We start from the raw sequence: 24,022 nt of genomic DNA on the forward strand, positions 1-24,022 counted from the left end.
GGACAGAGATGAGAGGAGAAACCTCTTCACCCAGAGTGGTGGCTGTGTGGAATGCTCTGCCCCAGAGTGCAGTGGAGGCCCAGTCTCTGGATTCATTTAAGAAAGAGTTGGATAGAGCTCAAAGATAGTGGAATCAAGGGTTATGGAGATAAGGCAGGAAGAGGATACTGATTAGGAATGATCAGCCATGATCATGTTGAATGGCGGTGTAAGCTCAAAGGGCTGAATATACTCCTGCACCTATTGTCTATTGTATGATTTCTCCTTCGTGAAGCCATGCTTGATTATATTATACATTTCTAAATTACATCTTTTATGATAAAAATTTCCCAATGAGAGATGTTAAGCCAAGTTACTTTATTTTGTGTACCTTTTATGAAATCGGGCCTTACAATGGAAGTTTTCCAATCCTATTGGGCTTTTTCAGAATCTAAGAATTTGTGGAAGTTTACGATCAGTGCATCCACTACCTCCGTAGCTGCTTCCTTAAAATTCTGGGATGCAACCCATCAGGTCCAGGGGATTTATCAACCTTTAGTCCCATTAGACTGATGCAAAGTATTATTCAACACCCCCTCCTCATTATTATCTAGCCTCATTGTCAGAGGGGTCTGTGTTCTCTTTGGCCTCTGTTTCTTTTTACATATTTAAAAACTTACTGTTTATTTTTATATTACTTTGTTGGTTTGCTCCAATTTATTAACTTTCTTCCTTTGGTCATTGATGTCGGTTTTTCAACTTTTTAGTCTTTGCCCCATTGTACCTTTTTATCCCCATCAGTTTGATACTAGCCTCAACTTCCTTAGTTATCCATAGTCAGCTTATCCTCTTCCTAGAATCCTTCTTCCCCACTGGGACATAACTTTGCTGTGAGTCTTTACTATTCTCTTAAACATCTGCACGACTGAAAAATTTACTGCCAGCTGATGGCTTTTGACCAGTTTGCCCATTGTGATAAAACAGAATCAATAAGTGATAAGCAGTCAAACAGCTACTTTAAACACGCTACAGTGGCTCAGATCAACGCACCAGGTATATTCTGTTCGAGGGGAAATTTTTTTTTAAACCATGCAGTCATTTAAACTACAGGAACAACCAGTCCCTAGTTTTATACTAATACCCAGGAACTTTATCCAAAGTTGCCCCTTTTCATTTAAAACTTAATTATTCCATCTCCTCCAATAAAAGTTCCAAAATATGTTGACATTCTATTTGAAGGATCTGTTTACTGATACCCAGTTATTATAAACTGACTCCCAGCTGATCCCTTGTGCTGTTCCTCATGAGCAAGATATACAATAGCTATTCAGCTTAGCTGTTACACTCCCAATTCCTGCTGGCATTTTATCATCCACATGGTCTTGCTGAGCCTCACATTCTTTACACTCCCATCTAATATCTCCTGTTCTCTAACCTTCCATCACAAACAGTTTCATTATGCAACTCTTTCACACTTAAGAACATACATAGATGTTGGACTTTTAATCAGAAAAGGCATCATATCTCTATTTCCTCATTAGATAGGGTGTCTGGGTGAGGGACAAAGTCTCCAATTGCTACAAAATGGAAACGAGAGCATAAATATGCCACTTGGCATCTCGAACTTGTACCAACATTCAACCATGTCACAACCAACCTTCTAACACAATTGCAATTTCCCACAACATTCCCATACCTCTTGACCTATTCAGTATCCAAAGTATTTTGATCCTAGATGGGAACTAGGACAGATCAGCTTAAGCTTGGTCAAAGCAGAAGATATAATGCAGCAACTTAAAAGGAGAAAACTAAAGCAAAAAAGGTGGAAGGGGCTAGGAAAGGAATTCCATAACTTAAGTCCCAAGCAACTCAAAGCATGGTTACCAATGGGTAGAGCCATCAAATTCCGAATGCACAAGAGGTCAGAATTAATCAAGTACAAATATTGGAGGTTTCAGGATTGTAAGAGATTTGAGACAGAGTAGTCAAGCAACACAAAGAACATTAAATTCAAGACATTGCTTTGTAAGAAGCCAACATGGTTAGCAAGTGCAGTCTAATTTAGGACAAGGACAGAGTTTTGCACAACCTCACATTTATGGGTGACAGAATTGGAGTGTATGAACTGCAACAATTCAAGACAGCTCACCACCACCTTCTCAAAGGCATCTACGGATGGGCAATAAATGCTGGCCAGCTAGTGATGCCCACAGTCCACGAGTGAAAAAATAAAAAAGAAATGCGTTACACCAGTCAAATATGAAGCTAGCAGCAATTACAATATTTAAAAGAAATCTCGAAAGGTTTAGTGGGATATGGGCCAAGTACTGGCAAATGGGATTAGGTTAGATTAGGACATTTAGTCAACATGGATGAGTTGGACCGAAGGGTCTGTTTCCGTGCTATACATCTCTATGAATATGGTGAGTAGTCAAGGTTTTTACCTCCGGATAGTGAAGTCCAAAGCTAGAGGGCATTAGGTTTAATGTGAAAGGAGAAAGATTTAAAAGGTACTTAAAAGGGCAATTTTTTCATGCAGAGGTTGGTGCATGAATGGAATGAACTACCAGAGGTAGTTGTGGAAGCTGGTACAACTACAACATTTAAAAAGGTATCTGGATGGTGTACACATAGAAAGGGTTGTGAGGGATATGGGCCAAATGGGACTAGATTAATCTAGAATATCTGGTCAGCGTGGACAAGTTGGATCAAGGTCTGTTTCCATGCTGCGTGACTAAATGTGGATGAGATCTGCGAAAGTAAAAAAGCAAAGCCTGAAGCAGAGTCGGACAACATTGTGTTATTGAAATATGCAGTTCTAACAATGGCAGGTGTGTGTGGTTGAAAGCACACTTTAGTCTTGAAACATGACAATGAGCATTCGTACCTGGAGGGGGAAAAAGGATTGAAGAACAGAAAATCCTGATAAGCACTAGGATCACCTCGGCAAACACTGGACAGGACACCATTAAAGGCTCCCCAGTTTTCTTCCCTCCAATTTTCCCTTTCATTTGTGGAGATTTTTAGAAGGGGTTTGGAGTTTTAACTGGTAGAGATATGCTGAAAGTTCATAGTTGTCTAATTGGGGTTACAATCTTGACTGTGATAAATAGTAATCTTATTTAGTACAAAAACGTGGCCTATTTTCTGTTAACTTGGGTCTGACAGACTGGTTAAAATGGAGACTTTCATACTTTGAAATTAAGTTTTATGACGACTTGGAGTGGCAGGGCTCTATTTTCAGCCCATTAGCCCTGACACACAGATTATAATTTGTGACTTTAACAAGAACAGCTTTGGTATGGCAGTGGAACAGAACTCACATTCGACTCTCAAAAATCCATCCAAAATAAAAAGGAAAAAACAAAGCCCTTCATGTGATGCCCCTGGATGCTCCTAAGCAGAAGTCAGCATTGTAATAATGCCATTGAATCCAGGAGGAACTCCATGAATAAATCTCTGTTCTAGATCCACAGATCATAAGTGAAGGGGAATCTCACATGGGGATCGTGTCAGCTTGCAGTCCCCAGGAAGACTCTAAACAAAAAGCATGGGCAAATCACGCTTGAAGTTTATTGTCCCCCACTGATAAGATAAGATATCCACACAGGAAATGTAAAGTTGATTTCACCCAAAAGCAATGAAATTTGTTTTACATTAGACTAATTTCCACTAGTTAAATTTTATTTGACTTTTGGCATCTTCCTCCCTCCCCCACAAATTACCTTTTTAAAATTCATTAATGGGATGAGAGGTTCACTGGCCAGGCCAGCATTTATTGCCTATCCTTAACTGCCCAGTGGGCAGTTGGAGTTATCCACACTGCTGTGGGTCTGGAGTCACATGTAGTCCGGATCAGCTAAAAGGATGACACTTTCCTTCCCGAAAGGACATTAGTGAACCAAGTGGGTTTTTCCCCAGCAATGGATTTATGGGCATCATTGTATCGTTCAGCCCAGATTTTTACGTAATTCAAATTCCACGACCTGCTTTGGATTTGAACCCAAGTTCTCAGAACATTAACTGGGTCTCTGAACAAGCTATCCAATAATAATATCACTATGTCATCACCTCCCCAATGACAGTATTCCAAATAGGAGCTATAAATGGGCAACTCCAATCCGGGAATTAAATTTGATCATCCTGCTTCAAAATGGGACTCCCACATACCAATTTTGCTGCAGATTACAGATATTGTTATACAAGCTTTCATCTATATCTACACTGTCCTACAGACTAGCTATTTTCAGGAAATTAACATGCAAATTTGTCACAGCCCTGGCTCTTATACTGTTGAAACTGTCATCTATGTTTTGCTATCCCTAAACTCAAATTATGCAACTGCACTCCTGGAGAGCCTTCTATATTCTACCCTTAGTAATCCTGAGGTCATACGAAAGTCTGCTGCCTATGTCCCAATATGCATCAAGTCTCATTGACCCATCACTCCTGAGCTCAATGACCTGTTTTCAAATCACACTAGACCATACCACCACATGAACTTCTTTTAGCCCTCTTTATCACACCAAGTATCACAACTAGACAGTTTAGCAAAGACAACTGAAATTCACTTCCTGCATGTCTACCCAAGACGTGAAACAGACCCAATTTTGGACGTGGTTTTTTCAACTTCATGTCATGCTTTAAAAGAACATTCTGAACTTTGTAATGCAAATTGACGATTATAGATCTGCCACTGGAACTCAATTTCAGCTAAAACGTTATCACAACAACAGCATACTGACTTAAGTATGCACTGCCCTGCATATTTTAGTGTTAGCACACAAGAACTTGGGAAGCTTAGAGCAAAATCAATACATTTGTGAAGCCAATCCTTTACATGTTTTCAAGCAAGGGGTTTGAAACACATGCTGAAAATTACTAAGTGATAAGATTGAATTAGAAGTAAGGCTGTACATTTCAATTAAGAATACCCGAAACTAAATTACAAATACTTAATTTCTCAAAGGATCACAAGATCTATAGAAACTCAACTGACATTTATTGCAAACTCCACAGCATTCCAAGAGGAAAATACAACCTTGGGCCAGAATTTACTACAAAAGGAAAGTTTTTTATGTTAGGTAGTTTCATAAACAGATGTCATTTTCCAGTTACCAGTCATCAGACCTCAGGCAATGCATCACCTTTTATCACGCTTGAATCACCACATCTAATAATTACTCAAGTTTTAGTAACTAAAATATGTAACAATTAAAACTTTGGACTCTTTTTCACGTTAGTCCATTTCAGTAGAAATGAAATACGAAAGCATTTCTGTTCTAATATATTTATTGGTTTAGCCACCTTATGATTTTACTTGAACTACAGAAAGGCAGTACTCAATTAAGTTTGGGATTTGATTGTGTTATCAAAGACTTTGCAGCAACCTTCAAAGGAAAGTGAGAAAGATGGCATGCAAACTATTAATCTGTGAATGAAATGCAATTGCACAATCTTTCATCATCCAAATTTACATGCCTTTCTACTTTAAAATAATGGACTGTTTGCAGTTAATAAAGTTACTGTTCCAGAAACATGTGCCAAGTTTTGATTCCTGACTAAATAGTTAACTGAAGGGTTGTTAATAAAAACAGTGCAGACAAACTTTTCAAGTCAGTTACAAAGCATGAACAAGATAATCTAAACTCAAATGAATTAAAACATGAAATCAAAAGAAAATTCATGATTGTAACATCCCAAAATACTTCATTGAGCGCTGAGAGATCTGCTGCTTCATCAACCAGCATATTCTATTTGCAATTATAATTAAATACGTACAAGTACATTGTTATTAACAATGCTACGCCTCTCAGATAAGATTGCTGATGAAAGGCTGGATGCTGAATGTTGTCAGACTACTGATATGTGATGGTTGTTCAGCCAATGCAAATCCTGTATTCACCTGATACTCCTAGAAAATCAGGTGGATAAGTTAACAAAGTGGAGCAGAATCACTAGTCAATTTCCCCCTCCTCCAACCCAAACCAGAATTATCCCGGTCTATTCAGCTCAAACTCAATGAGCATCTAAAGCAATGGCAGGTCAAAATAACAAACATTTTATTTTGAAGTATAACATTGTTCCAAATTAATTATATTTGAAGTTTACTGTAATTAAGTTCTACACCAACTGAAAATGTAAGTAATGTGTTTTGATGGTAATGGTTGCAGAATGAATGTGAACAGCATGCCAGGAGTTTCTTCTGCTCACTTCAAATAGGGTCCCAAGATTTTTAATCTGACAGATAGGCCTTGGTTTAATATTTCTAAGAACAGTAGTCTGCTTGAGTTTCAACTGACTGGGCCAAAGTTTAATGGAGTTGCACAAATTATGCAGATCTGCATTGAAAATGTCATGCAAAACAGTTTTGAGACATTGTCATTCTATACCATGCGACAAGTTCAGGGACTTCTTCCCAGTACCAATGTTGCTAATGCACAAGTGTGATTTAGACCCTGACTTTATTCTTAACATTTCAATATCTATTTTAATAAAAACAACTTTTGGTTGCAATCTTGACAAACTGTCACATACAAAGTTTGCATTTTAATTCTGTGAGTCACAGTATTAACTAAACTGGAAAGCTTCAGGAAACCAAAGTACATCTTGATTACTCTCAACAATTAGAACGCATCTTTTTGCACCCCTTAACAGGCTTTTTCTTTGATATCCTCATGCGAGTAAAAAGCAGGTTTGCCAAATACTTTGCTTACAATACTAGTAAATGTCTTAAGACAAACTATTCAGTGCCAACCTTAAGCCATGGAAACCATATCCCACTCCCCCTCTCCGTGTTAGCTAAGGGAGGAATATTGGCAAAGACACTCTAAGAACTTTGACCCTAAGTTGTAATGGAATCAGAGGGAACATTCAAATCAAATATAAGTCCAGTCTTGCAATTTTTGTGGATATAGAAATAGAGCCACAAGTCTTTCATTGTTTTGCAATATTGAGGGAACAAATTAAGTGAAATGATCATTCATCAAGACTGCTCGCAGGAACATGCTGTGCCCAAAACAGTTACCATTTTATCTGCATTACAGCTACCACAGTGTGAAATAAGTGTCCACCAATGCATTTCATGAGCAGAGAACACCAAGTGTTCCATTACAACAGGCAGTTACCTTCGTTTAACATCCCTACAATAGATGACAGCATTTCCACTTCTCATCTCTTCACAGAAAATTGAGGCACTTTAGTTATTCTGGTAACCCACACCTCAATTCTGAAATGCTTGTCTCACTGCTATATGGTGTGTGTTTCAGTTGAATGCGGGTAACGGAGTAGATCTGCATTTATTGTCTATCCCCAAGTTGTTTGAAACTTGTCTCTCTATCCTTGTAACTACTCCAGCTCTCAGACAAATCAAGAACTTTCCCTTCCCCCCCCCATCTCCTACTTGCTGTGTTCTAACTTGACAGCTGTGCCTTCAGCTGCCAGGCCATAAACTCAATTTCTCCATTCATAAGCTCCTTTGACACTATTTTTTAAAAATGCTACTTAAAACTCATCTTTAACCAATCTTTCAGTCATCATTCCTCTCTATTTCTTTGTATATTGATTTTTGCCAGTTAATTTGACATTTTACATGATTGACGCGCACACACCCCCACAGAAACAGATATTTTAGTCCAACCTATCCATGCCAACTAAACATCCCAGTCTCACCTAGTCCTACTCGCAAGCATTTGGCCCATATCACTCCAAACCCTTCCTATTCATATACCCATCCAGTTGCCTTTTAAAATGTTATAAATTGTACCAGCTTCCATCACTTCCTCTGGCAGCTCATGCTGTACATGCACAACCCTCTACATGAAAAAAAGTCGCCTTCAGCTCCTTTTTAAAGTCGTTTCCCCCTCACTTTAAACCTATGTCTTGTAGTTTTCCCATATTGTATTCTAAAAGTGGCCTGACCAATGTCCTGTACAGGCACATGACGACATCCCAGCTCCTACACAATGCAGTGAAGGGCCTGTTTCCACACTAATCTAAATCTAGGCCAACCTTGCTCTTTAAAAGTATGAAGTTCTCTCCTTGGAACAATACTTTATTCTCAGCAGATTATCTTCTTATTCGTCTCAGTGCTGTTTGCGGATCATGTGCTGTGCAAATTGGTGGTCACAACTTCCCATGTTAAAGGAAAAATTATTCAAAAAATATTTCCTAGCAACTTGACAAACGGTAGTATAAAAATGCAAAATCCATTTCCACTATAGCCTTAGGTACTGCATTCCAGAAGATAACTTGCTAGCATGCCAATTACTTCAATCTATGCCCTCTGGTTACAAATGAAACTTTTCACCACCTACAAACACAAATTGGGTGAAAGTTGCCACTTAGCCCTTTATGCTCCAAAGAGGGCAATTTCAATACTTCCAATCTCCCCAACTGAAAGCCCTCATCCCAATACCACCTGAACAGAAAATGGCCATTAAGCCCTTTCCAGCAGTCTAAAACACCTATCCAATTCATTTAGCCTGCTGGAAGTCAAATCCATCGAATTCAGCACCGCCTTCCTAACCTGCAATCTTCTTCCTGACCTCTCCGCCCCCACCTCAGTCTGACCTATCACCCTCACCTTGACCCCTTTCCACCTATCACATTTCTGACGCCCCTCCCCCAAGTCCCTCCTCCCTACCTTTTATCTTAGCCTGCTGGATAAATTTTCCTCATTCCTGAAGAAGGGCTTATGCCCGAAACGTCGATTCTCCTGTTCCTTGGATGCTGCCTGACCTGCTGCGCTTTTCCAGCAACACATTTTCAGCTCGTATCCAATTCATCTCCCCAGGCCAACGCCATCATTCCTTGCCTCGTTTCCAGATATTTATTAATTCCAAAGTGGAAATGGATAATGTCTTTATTTCCACACTTTCACATTCTACATTATAATTTGCCATTAAAAATCTCACCTCTCCCATTGGTCCACTGACAACAGCTATAAATTAGTACTTTCTGGTTGCGTGACTTGGGGATGCCAGTATTGGACTGGGGTGGACAAAGTTAAAAATCACAACACCAGGCTGTGGTCCAACAGGCTTATTTAGAAGCACTATCTTTCGGAGTGCCGCTCCTTAATCAGGTGATGTGAAGGTTAAGATCACACTCAGAATTTATAGCCAATGCTGTAAGCATGATCTTATACTCCACAACCACCTGAAGGAGCAGTGTTCAAAAAGCTAGTGCTTCCATATAAACTTGTTGGACTATAACTTGGTGTTGGGAGATTTTTGAACTTTCTGGTTCCAGATCTTTCTGACAATGAAAATAGTTTCATCCTTGTCTATCCTGCCCAAATTATTTGAGTTTTAAACACGATGTCACACCTCTCCCTAAATCTTTGCTTTTCTCCTTAAATGTTCCCTGCATGAGAAAAAAAGTCCCAGTTTCTTCAGATTATGCTTTAATTTCAAAATTCGGAGCCTAGTGTTCAAACCTGTCCAAAGCAACACTGTCAAATTCCTACAAGCTTCTCCAGTTCAACAAATCAGATTCATAACTTTGGCATTTTGCTTGTTCCTAATTTTAATTGGCCCACTACTGGTGGCTGTGCCATCAGCAGTTGATGCCTAAAACTCTGGAATCCATCTCCCTCCCAAACATTGTCCTTTTTAAGTTCACTTCTAACAAAAATAGTCACCTGTTCTAACATCAGTTCGAGTGACATTTCAAACCATATCTAATAACAGCACTGTGCCTTGTGATGTTTTAAGCAAAGGCATCAGATGCCCCATAACTTTCATTCTTTAAATAGAACAGTCTCAGCTTCTTTTCAACACTGCACAAATATTGATGTAGCATCCTCAACATCCTAAGTTACTTGACATGATTAGACTAGATTCCCTACAGTGTGGAAACAGGCCCTTCAGCCCAACAAGTCCTCCAAAGAGTAACCCACCCAGACCCATTTCCCTCTGACTAATACACCTAACATCACGGGCAATTTAGCATGGCTAATTCACCTGACCTGCACATCTTTGGATTGTGAGAGGAAACTGGAGCACCCGGGGGGAACCCACGCAGACCCGGGGAGAATGCGCAGGGTCTCTGGCGCTGTGAGGCTGCAGTGTTAACCACTGAACCCAACACGAATATGAAGTAAAAACTCAATACTAATTCAGGTCATATGTTCAGGCAGAATAAAAACAAACCGTGATGCTAGAAACTTGAAATAAAGAAAAAAAAAAACAAAGTGCTAGAGAAACTCAGCAAGCCTGGTAACACCTGGGGAAAACCTTAACGTTTCAAGTCCAATCGGACTTTTCTTTTAAACTTGGGAAGAATACTGAAAGTTCTTATAGTACTCGTCATCGATTTTATTCAGTCTCTTCAGTGAGTTGCCATTGCTTCCAGGCTGTGCAGCGTCCAGGCTGAGGCATGAGGGAGCACTGCTGAAGGTGGGAGGCAACAGAATGAACGAGAATATACCTACCTCCAGGGCCAGGGCTGTCTTATCATAGGCATTGGGGACTCGCTTCTGGAAGGCCCGGGCATACACCGGCCCGTTCTGAAGGTTGGGCAGCGAGGCGCTGACACTGGGCTGGGCATAGGGCCCGAACTCTGGCTGCCCGACTCCGCCGACCCCCGACGGCGGCTGGTGCTGGGCCGCCCCCACCGCCGCCTGGCCGCCCTCGGGGCTGTTCGCCGGGCCGAGCAGCGAGCTGGGCCGGCACTTCTCCACGTAAGGCACGGGGATCATGCCGCAGCGGCCTTCGCTGTTCTGCGCGTTCCACCACTGATCCTCGGGCTTGTCCAGGATACGGAGCACGTCGCCCTTGCGGAACGGCAGGTCTTCCTCGTCGTTGCCGGGGAAGTCGAAGAGGGCTCGGACGAAGTGGGCCTCCTCGGGCGGGACGCTGTTAGAAGGCATGTACGAGGCGTTGGGCCTGTGGACAGGCTCCAGCAGGGTGGTAGTGTCCAGGTAGTGGATCTTGTAGAACTCCAGCAGGCCATGCAAGTGCTCGAACTCCTGGTCGCCAATGCGGTAACGGCCGGGCCCGGGGCCTGGGCCTTGCTGCTGCCGGCTGTTGATGATATAATGCGACACTTTGGAGTTCTCGCTGACACTCAGCACGTAGTCCCCTGGGATGGTGCGACTGTCCCTCACCAGGAAAGTGCCGTGCTTCTGGCCCTGCAGCAGAGAGACGGCTTGGTCCCGCCTCATGGGCCCGAAATACCAGCTTTCTTGCTTCTGGACGTCGAAATTAGCCGCCATGTCCTCGGTGTGGTCGGCTGTGCCCAGGCCGGGCTCTGCTCTGCCTGCCCAACGGCGCCGGCAGCGGCCTACTCACCGCCTAGGCCTCAGGCCTCCCCTCACAACACACTGAATAAAATTAAAATAAAGCCCCCGGGGCGGCAAACGGACACGGGTTTACTTCATAAAATCCGCCCCCTCCCCCGGTCAATCTCAGCTGGGATACCTCTTGTTTGTGAAACTTATGCTTTCCCTCTTTCTGTGCAAATCTATTGGAAAATAGCGCGCGAGATCGTTAACTGCGCCCGACCCTTTTAGCCGATTTCTATCCGCCGACTTTTGACGAGGGCGTTTGTTCTCTAAAAGGGGCCGCCCCTTACCCGCTGCGCACGCGCACTCCCTGGAGCGGGTTGGGGGGGGGGGGGGAAGGGAGGGAGAGAGAGAGAGAGGGCGCGCGATGACCTCCCCGCCCCCCCCACCCGGAAGGGTGGCTATTTCGTTGGGGGGCCGGGATGGGTAATGCCGTCCGCCATCTTGGTGAGGTCGCTTGGGACATTGGCGCCTACAGCCCAGTCAACCAAGAGAAAAGTGTCAGGGCCTCGCTCCGGGGTCGGGGGTTGGGGGGGAGAAGATCATCAAACAAAATTAAAACAGAGAAAAAAAATTGCGGATCTGAAATAAACAGACACAGAAATTGCTGGAGAAACGGAGCAGGTCCGGCAGCATCCGTGAAGAGAAGACAAAGTCAGTGACGCTTCACTATCAAACCAAGATTTAATGTTGAAACATCTAAGGGAAGATTTTTGGTACTGAAACGCTTAAAGTCACGTTAGTTTGACAATCAGGTCGGCCCCTGAGGACTGAGGGATGGTGGAGAAGTTCCTCCTCATCTCAGTTCTAAAGGGTTGCCCCTACACTCTGAGGATGTGCCCCTGGGTCTTTGTCTCTCCTACTGGTGGAAGCATCTTTTCTACATCCACTCTATCCAGCCTCTTAGTATTCTGTAAGTTTCAATCAGATCCCCTCCTTGTTCTTCGAAACTCCATTGAGTACAGACCCAGAGTCCTCAACCGCTCTTCATCTGACAAGCCCTACATCATCGGGATCATTCTTGTAACCTTCTCTGGATCACCTCCAACGCCAGCATTTCCTTCCTTAGGTGTGGGACACAAAACTGCTCACAATATTTCAAATATGATCTGGCCAGAGCCCTATACTGCCTTAGCAGCACATCTCTTGCTCTTGTATTCTAGCCCTCTGAAATGAATGCTAACATTGCATTTTCCTTCCTAACTGTCAACTGAACCTGCATGTTAACCCTTAAGAGAATCCTGAACTAGGTGTTCCAAGTCTTTCTGTTTCAGATTTACAAAGCCTTGTTTAGAAAATAGTCTATGCATCAATTCTTCGTACAAAATGGGAAAACTGCACACGTTTTCACATTGTATTCCAACTGCCAAGACCTTCTGCAACCTCCCCACTCCCTCTACACTACCTGACCTGCCACCTATCTTTGTGTCATCTGCAAACTTAGCAACAATGCATTCAGTTCCTTCATCCAGTGTGTCAATACATAATGCAATATGTCTGTACTAATTCATGACCTCAGGGTAAAGATATGCAAGTAATCCAACTCGGGAAGAGGCCACACTGGACCTGGGGTGAGGAAATGAGCCCGGCCAGGTAGGTGAAGTTTCAGTGGTGGAATACTTTGGGAATACTGATCACAATTCCATAAGTTTTAGAATACTCATGGACAAAGATGAGAGTGGTCCTCAAGGAACAGTGCTAAATTAAGGGAAGGCAAACTATAGCAAAATTCAGCAGGAGCAGGGGAATATAGATTGGGAGCAGCTGTTTGAAGGCAAATCCACATTTGATTTGTGGGAGGCTTTTAAAGAGAGGTTGATTAGAGTTCAGGAGAGATATGTTCCTGTGAAAATGAAGGATAAAAATGGCAAGATTTGGGAACCATGGATGACAGGTGAAATTGTGAGACTAGCTAAGAGGAAAAAGGATGTGTGCATAAGGTCTAAGCAACTGAAGACAGACAAAACTTTGTTAGAATATTGGAAATGTAGGACCAATCTGAAACGAGGAATTCAGAGGGCTACAAGGGGTCATGAGAAATCCTTACTGAGCAGGGTTAAGGAAAACCCCAAAGCCTTTTATTCATATATAAGGAGCAAGCGGGTAACTAGGATAAGGGTTGGCCCACTCAAGGACAAAGGAGGAAAGATATGCATGGAATCAGACAAAATGAGTACTTAGCATCGGTATTCACTGAGAAGAGGGACATGGTGGATGTTGAGGTTAGGGATAGATCTTTGATTACTCTCAGTCAAGTTGGCATACGGAGGGAGGAGGTATTGTATATTCTAAAAGGCATTAAGGTGGACAAGTCCCCAGGACCAGATGGGATCTATCCCAGGTTACTGAGGGAAGCGAGAGAGGAAATAGCTGGGGCTTTAACAGATATCTTTGCAGCATCCTTGAAAACGGTGGAGGTCACAGAGGACTGGAGAATTGTTAATGTTGTCCCCTTGTTTAAGAAGGGTAGCAGGGATAATCTAGATAATTACAGACCTGTGAGCCTGACATCAGGTAGGTAAACAGTGAGAACTGCAATGCTGGAGAATCAGAGTTGAGATTGTGGTGCTGTAAAAGCACAGCAGGTCTGTGGGAGGCTTTTAAAGAGAGGTTGATTAGAGTTCAGGAGAGATATGTTCCTGTGAAAATGAAGGATAAAAATGGCAAGATTTGGGAACCATGGATGACAGGTGAAATTGTGAGACTAGCTAAGAGGAAAAAGGATGTGTGCATAAGGTCTAAGCAACTGAAGACAGACAAAACTTTGTTAGAATATTGGAAATGTAGGACCAATCTGAAACGAGGAATTCAGAGGGCTACAAGGGGTCATGAGAAATCCTTACTGAGCAGGGTTAAGGAAAACCCCAAAGCCTTTTATTCATATATAAGGAGCAAGAGGGTAACTAGGATAAGGGTTGGCCCACTCAAGGACAAAGGAGGAAAGATATGCATGGAATCAGACAAAATGAGTACTTAGCATCGGTACTCACTGAGAAGAGGGACATGGTGGATGTTGAGGTTAGGGATAGATCTTTGATTACTCTCGGTCAAGTTGGCATACGGAGGGAGGAGGTATTGTATATTCTAAAAGGCATTAAGGTGGACAAGTCCCCAGGACCGGATGGGATCTATCCCAGGTTACTGAGGGAAGCGAGAGAGGAAATAGCTGGGGCTTTAATAGATATCTTTGCAGCATCCTTGAAAACGGTGGAGGTCCCAGAGGACTGGAGAATTGCTAATGTTGTCCCCTTGTTTAAGAAGGGTAGCAGGGATAATCTAGATAATTACAGACCTGTGAGCCCGACATCAGGTAGGTAAACAGTGAGAACTGCAGATGCTGGAGATCAGAGTTGAGATTGTGGTGCTGGAAAAGCACAGCAGGTCAGGCAGCATCCGAGGAGCAGAAGAATTGACATTTCGGGCATAATCCCTTCATCAGTCATTCCTGATGAAGAGCTTATGCCCGAAACCTCGATTCTCCTGCTCCTCGGATGCTGCCTGACCTGCTGTGCTTTTCCAGTACCACACTTTCTATCAGTGGTAGGAAAGCTACTGGCTAAGATACTAAGGAATAGAATATAGAATACCCATTTGGAAGAAAACAGGCTTCTTAGTGATAGGCAGCATGGTTTTGTGTGGGTAAGGTCACGTCTTACAAACTTAGTAGAATTCTTTGAAGAGGTGACAAAGTTGATTGGTGAGGGAAGGGATGCAGATGTCATGTACGTGGACTTTAGTAAGGCATTTGATAAGGTTCCCCTTAGTAGGCTGGTGAAGAAGGTGCAGTCACATGGGGTCCAGGGTGTTCTAGCTAGATGGATAGAGAACTGGTTGGGCAACAGGAGACTGAGAATAGTAGTGGAAGGGAGCTTCTCAAAATGGAGACCTGTGACCAGTGATGTCCCACATGGATCCGTCCTGGGACCACTGTTGTTTGTGATATACATAAATGATTTGGAGGAAGGTGTCGGTTGCCTCATTAGCAATTTGGCAGATGACACTAAGATTGGTGGAGTAGCAGATACTGAAGGGGACCGTCAGAGAATATAGCAGAATATAGATAGATTGGAGAGATGACAGAGAAATGGCAGATGGAGTTCAATCTGGACAAATGCGAGGTGATGCAATTTGGAAAATGCAATTTGAGAGCAAAGTACTGTATAGTAAATGGAAATGTTCTGGGGAAAATTGAAATACAGAGAGATTCTGGGTGTTCAGGTCAATAAAGTGGTCAAGAAGGCATACAGCATGCCTGCCTTCATCGAATGGAGTATTGAGTACAAGAGTTGGCAGGTCATATTACAGTTGTATAAGACTTTGGTTTGGCCATATTTGGAATATTGCGTACAGTTCTGGTTGCCACATTACCAAAAGAATGTGGGTGCTTTGGAGAGGGTGCAGAGGAGGTTCACCAGGATGTTGCCTGAGATGGAGGGTGCTAGCTATGAGGAGAGGTTGAGTGGATTAGGATTATTTTCATTGGAAAGGAGGCGGTTGAGGGGGGACCTGATTGAGGCCTACAAAATCATGAGAGGTGTAGACAGGGTGGATAGCAAGAAGCTTTTTCCCCCAGAGTGGGGGACTCAATTACTAGGGTTCATGAGTTCAAAGCAAGAGGGGAAATGTTCAGGGGAGATATATATGGAAAGTTCTTCACACAGAGGATGGTGGCTGCCTGGAATGCATTGCCAACGGAGGTGGTAGAGGCAGGAATGATAGCATCATTCAAGATGTACCTAGATAGATACATGAATGGGCAGGGAGCAGAGGGATACGGATTCTTAGAAAATAGGCGACAGGTTTAGATAGAGGATCTGGATCAGTGCAGACTTGGAGGGCCAAACGGCCTGTTCCTGTGCTGTAATGTTCTTTGTTCTTTGTATTCCTAGGTGGCAGCAATCACAATATGATTATATTTTAGTTTGAAAGGGGGAAGACTGGGATAAAGACTAGTGTTCTAAACCTAAATTGGGCAACCATCTAGGCATGAAAGCTAAACTAGTTTAAGTGATTGTGGGTGAGAGGATAGATCAAATACTCAGAATCAGAATATGTACGAGAATGACAAATTCTAAAGGGAGATCTCATTATCCATGGCTAACGGAATAAAAAACTAAGGAAATCATCAAACCTAAGGAAAAAAACACAAAGGTGAGTGGCAAGTTAGATCATTGAACAGAATATAAAATATGGCAGAGAATAACTAAAAGATTAAACTGGAAAAAGAAATTAGAATATGAGGGGAAGTTAGCTAGAAATGTAAAACAGAAAGTGGACTTTTTAAAAAGGAAAAGGTTATGTCAATTTGATCGTCTAGAGAGTGAGGAAAAAGTGAGGACTGCAGATGCTGGAGATCAGAATCAAAAAGTTTGGTGCCGGAAAAGCACAGCAGGTCAGCATCTAAGGAGCAGGAGAGTCAATATTTTGGGCAAAAGCCCTTCATCAGGAGAGTGAGTATGTGAAGTTAATAGCATGCAACAAGAAAATTGTTTAAATTAACAAATATTTTGCTTCAATAATAAAAGTAAGATACTGTGGTTTTGGAAATCTGAAATAAAAACAAATTGCTGGAGAAACTCTGCAGATCAGATAGCACATGTGGAGGGAGAAACAGTTAACGTTTCGATCTAGTATGACTCTTCTTCAGAATTCAGAAATATTTTACTTTTTGTCATCACTGTAGAGGATACAAAAACATTTTGATAATAACCGTGATGGGAGGGAGTGGTACTCTGCAAACCGATAGGGTTGAAGACTGACAAATCCTGATGGACTTCATCCAGTGATCTCAAAAACAGTGGCTAATGAGATGATAGATGTATGTTGTTAGTTAGCCAAAGTAAGATAGATTCTGGAAAGGTTCTGTTTGACTGAAAAGTAGAAAATATGACTTTAAAAAACCTGAAAGAACTGCGGATGCTGTAAGTCAGAAACAAAAACAGAAGTTCCTGGAAAATCTCAACAGGTCTGGCAGCATCTGTAAAGAAGAATCAAAGTTAACATTTTGGGTCCAGTGACCCTTCCTTAGAATGGTTTGTCAGTTTTGAGGAAGGGTCACCGTGCCTGAAATATTAACTTTGATTTCTCTTCACCGATGCTGCCAGACCTGCTGAGCTTTTCCAGCAACTTCTGTTCTTGTGTTAGAAAATATAACTACTGTATTTAAGAAAGAGGGAGGCAGGACATTATATGCAGGTTAGCTTGATATCTATGTAGAGAATATGTTAGAATTAATTATTAAGGAGGTTAAAACTGTCCATTTAGGAAAACTGAAGCTAATTGGAAGAGACAGTCTGGTTTCTGTGAAAATAGAGAGAGAGAGTAGCTTTATTTGTCATTTCTAACAAAAATAACAGATACACTAAAAACGAGACAGCGTTCCTCCATGATGGAGGGTGCTACATGGACAGCACAAAGTACACAATCGTACACAGCATAAAGTGCATAAAAGTGCAAAACACGCAAGTTACAGTGTCGTAGAAGCATACAGGTGGCTCAGTGGTTAGCACTGCTACTTCACAGCATCAGGGTTCAATTCCAGCCTCAGGCGACTGACTGTGTGGAGTTTGCACATTCTCCCCGTGTCAGCGTGTGTTTCCTCCGGGTGCTCTGGTTTCCTCCCACAGTCCAAAGATGTGCAGGTCAGGTGAATTGGCCATGCTCAATTGCCCGTAGTGTTAGGTGCATTAGTCAGAAGGAAATGGGTCTGGGTGGGTTACTCTTCAGAGGGTTGGTGTGGACATGTTGGGCCGAAGGGCCTGTTTCCACACTGTAGGGAATCTAATCTAGTAATGCTAAATAATAGACATTTTTCTAGTAGCAATTCGAAGTTTTGCAAAGGGTTTCAGAAAGAGTCCGATCATACAGTGTTATGGAGCCTGTTGGCTTGGGGGAAAAAACTGTTGCACAGTCTGGCCGTGAGAGACTGAATGCTCTGGTATCTTCTGCCGAATGTCGGGAGGGAGAAGAGTTTGAGTGAGGGATGTGTGGGGTCTTCCACAATGCTGTTAGCCTTTCGGCTGCAGTGTGTGGAGTAAATATCTGTAATGGAGGGGAGAGAGATCGCAATGATCTTCTCAGCTGTCCTCACTATCCGTTGTAGGCTCTTACAATTCAAGACGGTGCAATTCCCGAACCAGGCGGTGATGCAGCAGCTCAGGGTCCGCTCAATGAACCCTGTGTAGAATGTGGTGAGGGTAGGAGTGGGAGGTGGGTGGGGGGCTTTCCTCAGTCTGTGCAGAAAGTAAAGGCGCTGCTGGGCATTCTTGGCTATGGCTGAAAATGTGTTGCTGGAAAAGCGCAGCAGGTCAGACAGCATCCAAGGAACAGGAGAATCGACGTTTCGGGCATGAGCCCTTCTTCAGGAATGAGAAAAGCCCTTCCTGAAGAAGGGCTTATGCCCGAAACGTCGATTCTCCTGTTCCTTGGATGCTGCCTGACCTGCTGCGCTTTTCCAGCAACACATTTTCGGCTCTGATCTCCAGCATCTGCAGCCCTCACTTTCTCCTCGAACATTCTTGGCTATGGAGCTGGGGTTGAGGGTCCAGGTGAGATTTGGTGAACGCCAAGAAATTTGGTGCTCTTCACGATCTCAACGGGGGAGCCATCCATATCCAGTCTAGAGTGGTTGGTCCATGCTCTCTTGAAGTCAACAAACATCTCTTTTGTTTTGTCCATGTTCAGAGACAGGTTGTTGGCTCTGCGCCAGTCCGTTAGCCGCTGCACCCCCTCTCTGTGTGCTGACGACACCCACTACATTCATATCACCAGCGAACTTGATGATGTGATTCAAGCTGTGCACCGCTGCACAGTCGTGTGTCAACAGGGTGGACTGAAGTGATATATTTAATAAATGTGTTGGCCTTTTTTGAAGGAGTAACATTTGTTGTGGATACAGGTGAGTCTGCAGACATACTGTAGTTGGATTTCAAGTCTGATTTGGGTTAGAGTTCAGTTTCTTACAAGACAAAGAAAAAAAATCATATCAAGTTTCAAATTTATTTTTACAAATGTTCAAAGAAGTAATGAATATTTTGTGAATAATAAAACCTTACATCTTCAGCTTATCATTCAGAATCACAAGGAGTCTTGGAATAGTGGCATCAAATTTTAAAGAACAGCTTATTCCAGCTTATTGTTAGTAATGTCCAAATGATAATTGATTTTCCATGTTATTATTTACCATTTGTGATGCCTATAATGAGTCCACAGGACATAGCCCTTTTGAACTGGTGTACAGACATGAGATGAAAGGACTCATAAAATTAAAATTATAAACCAATACCTAGGCTACATATGCAGTCCATGTTTCATGTTTCAGAGATAACCAAACTAAGTTTGTGAGTTGGCCAATAAGATTTGAAAATTGCTCAACAAACCATGAAAACTAGAGCAGATTTCATGACCAAAGCTTGGAGTTTTGTTGCTGCAGACAAGCTCTTTGAATTAATACCTATCTTTGGGATATCATTAGAAATGAGATTCACTGAACCTCATCAAAGCAAAACTAAACTCAATGATGTGAATTTGTACTGAGTATTTCAGACAGGAGAAGATAAACCAGTCAGGGTATGATGTTACTATTTTCAAGAGTTATTATAACAGGAAGAAAAGTTAGGAAAAATAACTGTATTTACTGTGGTGAAATGAAGTAAGGAATGAAACAAAAATATCAGAACAAATACAGACTGAATCTGAAATTGAAAATTGAAACATTGACCCTCTATTAATCAGATTGGGGTGAGGCGATGGCCTAATGGTATTATCACTGGACTGTTAATGTTCTGGGAACCCGGGTTCAAATCCCACCACAGCAGATGGTGAAATTTGAATTCAGTAAAAAAAATTCTGGAATCAAGAGTCTAATGATGATCATGATACCATTGTTGATTGTTAGAAAAACCCATCTGGCTGACTCATGTCCTTTAGGAAAGGAAACTACCATCCTAACCTGGTCTGGTTTACATGTGACTCCAGGCCCACAGCAATGTGGTTCCTCCTAACTGCCCTCTGGACAAGTACTTGGGAACACCACCACTTGCAAGTTCCCCTCCAAGCCACTCACCACCCTGATTTGGAAATATACTGCCTTTCCTCCCCATTCGTTGGATCAAAATCCTGGAACTTCCTTCCTTTTGGCATTGTGGGTCAACCCACAGCAAGTGGATTGCAGTGATTCAAGAAGGCAGCTCACCAATCCCTTCTCCAGGGCAAATAGGGATGGACTATCAATGCTGGCCAGCCAGCAACCATCAAGTCCCACAAATGAATTTTAAAAAATTAGGGATAGGCAATAAATGCTGGCCTAGCCAGCAATGCCCTAATCCCATGAATGATTTTTTTTTAAAGTTGGGTAATCCAGATGCACTTAAAAGTTATATATAATATTATATTCTCTTCCAGAAAACCATTGAAGTGACTGATGAAAGTTATTCCAGACTCAAGAATCAATTTGTGTGAATAAACAAGCAAAATGCAATTAGTTATACCTGATGTTAATATAGGGGTTGCATTACCTATAAACAAACATCCTTACAGATTCATCCCAAAGAAGTTAACTCAAATGAGGGAAGAAATTAAGTTCATGATGGACAATGATATTATTGATCGAGGGTGGAAGGGCCTGTACTACGTTGTAATGTTCTATGTTCAATGAACTGCATCGTAGGAGCTTGATTTCAGCTATTGAGCAAAAACCAGATTGGTCACAAAGATTATTGATCATTGAATTGAAGTCAATGTGAAAAAAAAAGGCAGATTTATATCTGATTTCACAACTGGAATATTGTATTGAGAAGATTGGACAAGCATTTTTTATTTTACAAAAATTGACGTGTTTAAAGGATATCGGCAAGTTCCATTAATTGGTAATTCCAACCACATTTCAGTTTTTATTAACACCAGATGAACTTTATCAATGTAAAGTGCACAACTCACTTGGGTAGTGCCCTGGAAATTGAATCTCACTATTCCCAGTGATATCACAACCATTAAAGATTTTATAAAGTATACAAAGTTCTCATATTTACTTGACTTTCGGACCTAGATTAATAGAAAGCACAGACTGAGTTTCTGTACTGAACAAGAATGATATTTATTACAAGTAATTAGACTCTAGCTACAGATAAACAATTATATCAATCAGTATAAAACATGACTAATTCAAATCTAATTCCCTTAAAAACACACAGACAGACAAACAGACAAGGTAAAATAGGTTATTTATAAAGGAGAAACACGAGAAAAACAGTTCAATCATCTTTGTTCCTCAGTTCAGTTATTGTGAAAATCTTATGACTTTGTGTGCTGCTGGCCAGCTGTGGCATCAGTTGTCTTTCTCCGGATATTTCCACTGGTTGGTAAGAGACACAAGGTGGCTGGTTCCCTTATAACTGCTGACTTTTTTTGTCCAAAAATCACAGCTAACAACAACTATTACCAGACGGATAAACTTGAGATAAAGTTTTCTTTAGATTTATAGAGTTCCCACTACAGAGATCAGAGATACCACGCCTGTGGTGAACTGAACTCTCTGTAACATATTCCCAGCTCTTCATTGTTCAGTCACCTGAGAATCAATAACACAGGCAGGCAAAAGCATCTCTGTCATTAATAACTGGTCACTAGTCCATAGACTAATCAACTTCTTGTTGCCAACAAGAGCAGCATGTGTCCACCACCTTGGCTCAAATTGTCTGAAATGTACAGTTCAGTTACTGCTTGTTTTCACAACACTCGAAATGGCTGTCAGGTTACTTGCCTATCAGAACATATAGCCACCCTTTCAAACACTGGGTCATTCTTAATTAAGTTCACAATTTTTCAAAAAGCACAAAATAAAGTCACGCAATCCTTACACCAGTCATGCCAACTTTTTGCTAATTGACAAACAAAGTCTTAAAAGGATTACACAATTGTGAGGTTTACACTGGCGATTTGGTTGTGTTCAGCCAAACTTGGGAAGAAGTTACAACAACTACACAAACTGTTTGCTTGGATCCAAAGCATCACTTTGGTAATAAATCTGGTGAAGAGTGAATTGACAAAACTGAAGATGACATATTTGGGCCACCCTGCAGGACAAAGTCAAGCAGCACTGAGAATAAGTAAAGTGAATAATGGGGATCCTGTGATGTAACATATCTGGACTTCTGGATGGCATTTGATTAGGTTAATTCACAAGGTTGGATCATATGGGATTCAGTAATTTATTAGTTTGGATAGGTGACTGGCTGATGGACAGAAAACAGAGATTCGGGATAGATGAGTTTATTTTTCTGGATGACAAGCTGTAACTAGTGGGATGCCACAGTATTCAGTCCTTGGGCCCCAGCTATTTACAACCTACATTAACGACTTGGATACAGTGATAGAAGGCTCTAGAGCCAAATTTGGGGACAGCACAGATATAGATGGGAGAAAAAATAAGAACCTTACAACGGATATAGATAGGTTAGGAGACTGGGCTAAAATGTGGCAGATGGAGTTTAATGTGGATAAGTGTAAGGTCATGCATTTTGATCGAAAAAATGGGAAGGTGATGTATTATCTAAACATGGAGAGTCTTCAGAGTGTTCTGGTGCAGAGGGATCTAGGTGTACTTGTTCAGGAGTCACAGAAAACTTGCATGCAGATATAGCAGATAATAAAGACAGCCAATGGAATGTTCACTTTTACAGCTAAAGGAATAGAATATAAAGGTAAGAAAATATTGTTGCAACTATACAGTATAGGTGAGACTGCACCTGGAGTATTGTGTGGAGTTTTGGTCCCCTTATTTGAGGAAAGATGTAGTAGCATCAGACGCAGTTCAGAGGAGGTTCACTAGATTGATCCCAGAGTTGAGGGGTTTGTCATATGAAGAGAGATTGAACAGTTTAGGCCTATACGGTGTAAATTTTAGAAAAATGAGAGAAGATCAAATTTAGGTATTCAAGATGATAAAAGGTATGGATAAAATAGATGGGGAGCAGATGCTTCCTCTTGTGGGGCATTCTGGGACAAGCGGTGGTAGTCGTAGGATAAGGGGTAGCAAATTTAAAACAGAGTTGAGCAAAAACTACTTCTCCCAAAGGGTTGTGAATCTGTGGATTTCACTACCCCAACATGTGGTAGATGCTGGGACAGTGAGTAAATTTAAGGAGGAGTTAGACAGATTTTTAATTGGTAATGGGGAGAAGGCAGGAAAATGTGAGAAGCATTTCAGCCGTGATGGAAAGGCAGAGCAGACTTAATGGGCCAAATGGCCTATTTCTGCTGCTATATCTTATGAACTTATAAAGTACAGAAACATAGGACCCTCCTGGATTCTCCTGTGAATAAGACAGAAGACAGAATTCTGTGACATGTTCACATGGATGGATTTTCTTGGAGGTTTTTGAATATCGCAGTGAAGTGGTTCCTTTGACAAACTCATTGAAGAAAGTCAATAAATTAGAGTTAACAAAAGAATGTAAAAGAAACAGTACTGACGGAGACCCGCACTGTCGGAGGGTCAGTGCTGAGGAAGTAGACACTGTCGGAGGGTCAGTGCTGAGGGAGCGCCGCACTGTTGAAGGGTCAGTGCTGAGGGAATGGACACTGTTGGAGGGTCAGTGCTGAGGGAACACCACACTGTCAGAGGGTCAGTGCTGAGGGAGTGCCGCACTGTCAGAGGGTCAGTGTTGAGGGACTGCCACACTGTTGGAGGGTCAGTGCTCAGGGAAGGCTGCACTGTCGGAGGGTCAGTGCTGAGGGAATGCTGCACTATCAGAGGGT

General features: G+C 42.0%; 1 protein-coding gene and 1 long non-coding RNA gene across 3 annotated transcripts in view; one reads left to right on the top strand and one right to left on the bottom strand.

The window, feature by feature from the left end:
• crk (v-crk avian sarcoma virus CT10 oncogene homolog) overlaps positions 1-11,522 on the bottom strand; it is a 41,142-nt gene extending 29,620 nt beyond the window's left edge. The window contains exon 1 of the mRNA XM_043718085.1: positions 10,415-11,522. Coding sequence (XP_043574020.1) covers positions 10,415-11,197 — 783 coding nt within the window. The 5' untranslated portion in view covers positions 11,198-11,522. The remainder of the gene's footprint in view (positions 1-10,414) is intronic.
• Positions 11,523-11,631: 109 nt separating this feature from the next.
• Positions 11,632-23,013, top strand: LOC122563880. Of its 2 annotated transcripts, XR_006315762.1 has the most exons (4): positions 11,632-12,179; positions 12,786-12,859; positions 18,950-19,163; positions 20,669-23,013. It is a non-coding gene; the product is annotated as an uncharacterized LOC122563880 (long non-coding RNA). The 2 variants fall into 2 exon arrangements; XR_006315763.1 differs by lacking the exon at positions 12,786-12,859.
• Positions 23,014-24,022: the final 1,009 nt, after the last annotated feature.

Source organism: Chiloscyllium plagiosum, chromosome 28, assembly GCF_004010195.1.
Source record: "Chiloscyllium plagiosum isolate BGI_BamShark_2017 chromosome 28, ASM401019v2, whole genome shotgun sequence".
Lineage (NCBI taxonomy): Eukaryota > Metazoa > Chordata > Chondrichthyes > Orectolobiformes > Hemiscylliidae > Chiloscyllium > Chiloscyllium plagiosum.